Below are 7,500 nucleotides of genomic sequence, written 5' to 3' on the forward strand. Positions count from 1 at the left end.
CTCATTTTAAGGCCTGAAGTGCTTTTTTGTGTTAGAAATTCGAGGTCGAATTGTTAAATATTAATAGATAGATAATAGATAAATATATAGATGGATAGATAGACAGATAGACAGATAGATAGAAAGATAGATAGATAGATAGATAGATAGATAGATAGATAGATAAATAGATAGATAGATAGATAGATAGATAGATAGATAGATAGATAGATAGATAGATAGATAGATAGATAGATAGATAATAATAGATAGATAGATAGATAGATAGATAGATAGATAGATAGATAGATAGATAGATAGATAGATAGATAGATAGATAGATAAATAGATAGATAGATAGATAGATAGATAGATAGATAGATAGATAGATAGATAGATAGATAGATAGACAGACAGATAGATAGATGCAAGTAGAAAGCTTTACAGGAGAAATAAAATAGTGTGACTGATTGTAAGACAGAGATAGGAAAGTGAACGAAAAGGAAAAAGAAAGAGACGAGATAAAGAAAGAAAGGATGAAAGAGAGAGTGGGGGGGGGGAAGACACAGAGAGAGAGGGAGAGAGAGAGAGAGAGAGAGAGAGAGAGAGAGAGAGAGAGAGACTGATATATGTTATATAAAATATATATATAATATATTATATTAATATATATATATATATATATATATATATAGTGAGAGAGAAAGAGAGAGAGAAAGAGAGATAGAGAGAGTGAAGAGAAGAGAGAAGAAGAAGAAGAAGAAGAAGAAGAAGAAGAAGAAGAAGAAGAAGAAGAAGAAGAAGAAGAAGAAGAAGAAGAAGAAGAAGAAGAAGAAGAAGTCTTGAATGTGTTGATACCAGTAGAGAATTACGATAATTTGATTAGCTCAGCAGTGATGGATAGCTCCACAGCTTTTCATAGTGTTTGACTTGACTCTAGGGAGAAAACAAGTAAGGATGCAGTTGCTACTGGGTATTTAATGTAAATTTTAGGCTGAAGACATCAATTTTAATTTTTTTTTTAATTTTTTTTTTTTTTTTTTTGGGAGGGGGGGGGGGGGGTCGGGACTGCATTAGTTTTCATCAGTTACTCTGGATTGTGTGGCGAGGTGGCTTTACGGTACAGTGTCTTGTCTTGTCACAAATATGAAGCAACGCTTAGCTTGGTCAGTGAGCGAATGGGTGACAGTGGAAAATTCCGGCCCGACGTTGTGGCCTTGGGTAAAGCACTATACACACATTACACCACTTTGACTCAGGTGTGAATGAGTACCTGGCTAAGCCAGTGTCGGATATTGTTAGAGTGTTAGTATAAAAGACGCCTAACAGGCCACTTAAAGTGTATGAAATGGAAATATGGTTCCACGTGATGTTCTTCTGGAGTAAATGAAATACTAGGAAGCCCATTGAACATGGTAAATCATTAGAAGTGTGATATATAAACATTCAATTATCATTTAATTCATTACAATGTTTACTTGTTGCTACTAAAAATTGGTGCTCAATATCAAATTACAAACTTTTGTCTATATCATGAGACGAATGAGAGATGAGAGGAAGTAATTTTAATCGATCGATTTTTGAAGGGACGGTTTTCTGGCCAAATTTTTAAGAACGTGTTTAAAATAATATATATTTCTTATAGAATGTATGTAGTATTGCAAACAATTAACCAGTGAACTGCCCATACTCTGGAAAAACTCGTATTTATAAATTTGGCCAGAAAATTCGTCCTTCAACTATCGATTGATTTTAATGACCCTCTCACCCTGGGAAATCTCTCAAACCTGCGAATTCTAATAATTTTACCGGATATTGAAAATAATGCTGCTAAAAGCTCGAATTGATAAATATCAATAGTCAAATGAAATGAAAGCTTCAATTCAATTAATCTAGACAGATTATGTCGACGTTTCGGAATTCCCCTTTGTCAACAAAACACGATGAATAAAACACTAAAGACGAATGATAAATAAGAGAATGGCGTTTGTATGTGGAATAGGCTTTCATTCTCTCATGTCTTCTCTCATCCCTCATTCGTGTTTAGCGTTTCATTCATATTGTTCTATTGGTAAAATGGGATACCTACTCGAAACGTCCACATTATCTGTAGTCGTCGGTTAAATTGAAGCTTCCGTTTCGTTTGTGCGGCTATGTGGTCTTCTGGTATGACACTCGTTTTCGGATCAGAAGGTCTTGGGTTCGATCCTCGCTCGGCGCATAATTGAGTCGTTGGAAAAGGCTCTTTACTCACATTCTCTCATCATATCCAGGTAAAATGATTACCTGGCCGTAAAAGCGTTGTCTCTGTCCGAAAAAAATGTAGTATCGTCATGTCCAGTCCTACTGTTAAGTGTTGCTGTTGGCCAGGGACCCTTTGTAAAGCGCTTTGAGCAAGTTTAGTGGATGTTTCGCTTTATAAAAGCTCAATTTGTTTGACTATTGATAACCATTTTCACTGTAAATGCAATAGTCGGAATATGGTCCACCAAGGCATGGTACCTGTTTGAGGCGGCTAGTCTCATTTCTCGTAAGAATTGACACTTAATGGAAAGAGACATAACCACGCCCACGGACAGTCGTCCGAATATAAACAATGGCAGTTAGTGCTAAACTATGCAAACTACACGACATTACCGTCAATAGTATGCGTTTAAGTAAAATACACATTATCTACTCATCTTAAATCAGTCGAACTATCAAATAAAAATATGTGTAACCTTTATCGTTTATTGATGTTATCCGTTAAGGTTAAAACACCAACAACATCCTACTTGGAGAGGTGTATCACGTACCAACACAATAAAGTTTGTGTAATCTTTAACGTGTATAATCTGAATGATATAATTTAGTGAAATGGCTGAATTAAAATGAATTAAAATGGCTGTCTAAAAACAATAACAAGAGCTGAGTGACATCAATTTGTTTCTGTTATACTCTGTGACTGTGAGTCAATCTAATGCGAACTAATCATACAGCTAGTGGTTGAAACACCAATAACAAAGAGCAGAGTGATGACAACATCCTTCATTCTATTGTTTATAAGTAACCAGTTATATTTGTCCGAGCGGGATTAATGGCGTGTCACAAATCTCGCGTTTCGATTGGTCAAAAATCTATTGATTTATTCTCGGAATCTGCCCCCACCCTGCCCACATAATGCCGGATTGAGCGGGTAAGTCATGTGTCTTGCAAGAAGTCAGGTGACCTATAATGTAATAGGGGTGGATTAGTACATTGTTTATTTCAGTCCACATGCGAATGACGGTGAGAAGGATAGAGAGTATCAGATGTCAAGGCAAATGACGCAAACGTGGTTATCTTATCCTGTCAACTGTTGGCAATGAGAGGTAAACATTCATACACTTTTACACGAGTCATTTAAAGGTTGTTGTTGGTCTATGATGACAGCCTGTTGAATAGTCAAGCTTATTTGAATTTGATCAGCAACATATGGTGATGTTATTGTTATTATTGTTATTACAAGGGTAGAGTGAAAAGTCTGGTTGCGGCTCTTGTATTTATAAAACTATAATAGATACGAAATTACTACGTGAATTCCTCTTCGACGCGATTCCATAACTGGTGTGTATGTGAACGGTGACTATGCTGAAATTGGAAATGATAAACAGAAAGGACATAAACTTTGCGTGCTTTATTTTGATACCTTTGTTAATAAAAAGCAAAATTAGCGCTACAATACAGTGTCAAGTTTTTATGGCTATAATAAACACATTTTCTTCAAAGTTTATGAGAAACAAGAATAATAAGATGAGAAAGTTGTTGGTTGCGTCGTAACGAATGTGACGATTTTCCTGCAGTTGGTAAGGAGAGGGTTAAGAGACACCTGAAGGAGGCAAATATTGGCAGTGATGGAGATGTGCAGGCGAAGCTGAGATGGTGACGAAGTTTACTACGTCAATCTGTTTCGATTTTTTTTTTATTCCAATTGATATTCTATGTCATAGAAGGAACAAAATTGACGTCATTCGACTCTTTGTTACTGTTTTTAGACTTCAATTTTAATTATAAGTTCTTATTGAATTGTATCAATCAGACTGTACACGTATAACGTTTTGTGTGTTGGGACGTTATATCCAGCTAGCGGATGTTGTGAGTATTTTACCTAAATCAATACATGTCATACATTTCAGCTGTCTTACGTTTTTATATCCTGTTCTATTTCAGGCAATGACATTGATCATGATTCTCCAAGACAAGAGAGTTCCTGTCATATCAAGGAAATTTCATGCCATTAATAATTGGCAGGTGTCTATTATGACCTAGTTTATGTCATGATGAGAAGTAAAATCCACCCTTTATGAAACGTTAATTTCATGATGGTATGTTCATCATCACGCAAAAACATGATTCATCAGAATTTATGTAGCCCATTGGATATTATAAAACCAAAAAATGTGTCAAGTTTCAAGTTGTGAGAATTTTATGATACCCTGATGCCTTAGAAAGGCAGTGCGTACATCAATGGCTATAACGACAGAGTCATCAAGGAATATCTCCAACAACAGTTACAAGACCCAAGAGCAAACAGGGATGATCTTTCCCGAATCTCCAATGCCGGCTTGGGTTCCGGCGACCAGCGTAGCCATCGCCATGTTGATTTTTCTCACTATCTCCTTTTACATCCGACACAAAAAGGTTATCAAGAAGCGGCAGCTTCTCATGGATTATTTTTACATCATTGTCCAATTTGGCGGATTGAGAAGAAAGAGAATGGTGACGGCTTTGTGTAATACGAATGCCATAACTCTTAGACATTTAGGTCGTTCGTTTATGATTAGTATCGACAATAATGAAAACAGCTGTCCTTTTTTCACAGACGAGACTGCCTTTACTAAGACGACCGCCCCGTCATATTCTCAAAGTAACGGAGTATCAAAAGCAAAAAATAGACTCAAAACTCCATTCAGAAGAATGATGAGTCAAGTAGAGGAAGGACATCTGGGTAGTTCTGTCCATGAAATGTTAATGAAATTCAAGGCAAAGAAGAAAAGAGCTGACGTTCCATCTCGTAACAAAAACACTCTTGCTCCACCTAGAAGAACTTCTTTGAGTTCAATACACGAGGACGACTCGTATACATTCAGTGACAGATCTGATATTGAGACAACTCCGCGATTTAATCAACGTCGTAATGCTTACGTCATCAGTAGCCTTGAGACGGACACGGGATCGACGCTTGAAATAAGCAGCGATGTTGACGAGTCCGAGTTATTGAATGCCTTTATTGAGCATAATAAGCAAAGAAGAAAGTCATCGGTTCGGAGAAAATCTCAAGTTTATCAATGTGTTGAAACAGATGATGATGGATTTCACGTCGTTGGTCAAAGCTCTCAAAATTTACGAGTTTTACAGATGGGCTCGAGCAAGCCGAGCCAGAAGTCATTCCATCAAAACAGTCGGCAATTAAGTAGAAATGAGCCTCTCATTCTTATCCAGGCAGCCAGTACAGACGTGAGTTCTTCGCAAGAGTCTGATGAAATCCCCGTTCGCTGCTCAAAAGGTGTAGTGGTGTTGCGTAGGGTGTCTAAAGATCGTTCTACGGGAGATCAATTTTTTGTTGACGAAGGTCCTGTGACACATAATCAAAGTAAACGCAATAGTCTGAGTACAGTAAGTTATGTACAGTCAAGTAATGTAAACGATTATTATCAGCATTGTTTGCAAAGTCCAAAGTTGTCGGATGACGAGTTTGACGATAAAGGCTTTTTTGTAGAAGATGATAAACAGTCGGGTAAGCCGAAGAGTGGCAGGGGTTGGAGAAAAGGGGGTTGGTCTAAAAAATATTCTCCACAAAAGACTACTGGTCCGTTAAAAAAGAAGGGGGCGCGATTAAGTTTAGGAGATATTGGTGTAGCTAATTTTAACTTTAGTCGAAGAATAGAGGAGAGTTTAGGAAGTATGCAGGAACAAGATAGTGAAGGATCATTTTCTGCCAGACTTTCAAAAGAATTATCAGATGAAAAGAGTGAAAAAAACAAATCATCCACTACGTGGAGACGTTTAAAGAATGTGTTTGCTGGAATTCGATGGTCACAATCGTCGGGTCCGAAACTCAAACAATCAAAATCATCAACTTCAGAAGATCGAGCAAAAGTCAGATATAAAAGAAAAAACAGTGGACCGAGAAAATTAAACCGCTTTCTCAGCGTTCTTACTGGATTTCGATCGTTACCAGAAGACAAAAAATATAGTACCAACTCTCCTGGGGGTCCCAAAGGTAGCAAAAGTCTGCCAATGGGCCTGGATAGAAATTCATTTACTGTTGATGACTTTGAATTTCAGTTATCTCTGGCTATGGATTCTAAACATAAAAAACGAACACCCAGAAATTCAACCACAAGAGCAGATGTTGTGGGTGAGAGAAGCAATCGAAAAGTGCCTGCAAAAACCAGATCATTTCCAGACAACATATTCTTTTTTCAAGACAAAGAGAGCAAAACAACGCCATGTTTGTACCATTTGCAATCCGACCCCTGCGGAACTACCTCTTATCATCGATGTAGTGAACGAAAGCACAAGCGACGAAGTGAAAAATCTGAAGACCATCCCTGTTGCCATTCCATTTCACAATTTGATTTTGTACATTCCCCTTCACACCTATCATTATTCTCAGATTCCAACACCAGACTCCATTCGTGCCGGTCGACTTCAACACCTCCTCGATCCTTGAGTCCTGTGAAAAAAAATCGAGGTCGTCGGTACAGAAGTTTAAGTCCTCTCCCAGAGAGTCGCAGTTTCCAACCTAGTTCCAGAAAAGGTAAGAATGTAAGATGGTATTCCCACTCAGAGAGAAATTCGTTCTCAGAGCGTGGCGTTGCTATGTCTCCAAGCGTCCGATTCAATGTAGATGGTTGTGATTTTCAGTTTGAGAAAATAGTTTCCAAGGGAAGTTCTCTTGGGAACGTGACTTTCATCAATCCTTGTTTGAAGTGCAGCTGTGAGGATTTGGTTACAACACCACCACCTGATTGCAGAGAGCAGTCCATTGGCGGAAATCCGCCTTCTACTAATGTTGATTTTGTTACAGTTGATATGGAGCAGGATACAAACACTACATGTGTTGTTTTGGAGAACACTGGTGCAGATGTTCCAAAGGAAGAGTGTCATTCAATCGAAAGTGATTCTTGTACAACAAACACGGAATTTCTCAGTGTTGAATCCATTAGCAAATCATCGCCACCCGCAAACGAAAAAACAAACTCTAGTTTAGATTCGATTTACTTCGATACATTCAGCATTCCCGGATCGCCGTTAATCGTACACGGAGCCTTAACTCACCCTGCGACTTCCACTAATTCCCCTCTTCTTGAGTCTCAAGCTTTTCCATCATCACTCTCTGCTACAGGTCAGCCATATTCTGTTGAACATGCATTGGGCCAGAATACAACTCAAAAAGACCCCAAATCTGTAGAAACAGTTGAAATGCCGAATTTATTCTCATACGACAAAATTCCTCCCCCTGTTAATGATGGATCTGGATGTCCGTCAAAATCAATT

General features: G+C 38.0%; 1 protein-coding gene across 1 annotated transcript in view; it reads left to right on the plus strand.

Annotated features, from left to right (window-relative positions):
• Nucleotides 1-7,500, plus strand: part of LOC144962613 (uncharacterized) — a 78,137-nt gene that overhangs the window by 61,060 nt on the left and 9,577 nt on the right. Inside the window, exon 2 of the mRNA XM_078895703.1 lies at nucleotides 4,168-7,500. This exon is cut by the window's right edge and continues 427 nt beyond it. Coding sequence (XP_078751829.1) covers nucleotides 4,465-7,500 — 3,036 coding nt within the window. The 5' untranslated portion in view covers nucleotides 4,168-4,464. The remainder of the gene's footprint in view (nucleotides 1-4,167) is intronic.

This window comes from Berghia stephanieae, chromosome 1, assembly GCF_034508935.2.
Source record: "Berghia stephanieae isolate SIO BIC M18660-M18661 chromosome 1, UCSD_Bste_1.3, whole genome shotgun sequence".
In the NCBI taxonomy this organism is placed as follows: Eukaryota; Metazoa; Mollusca; class Gastropoda; order Nudibranchia; family Aeolidiidae; genus Berghia; species Berghia stephanieae.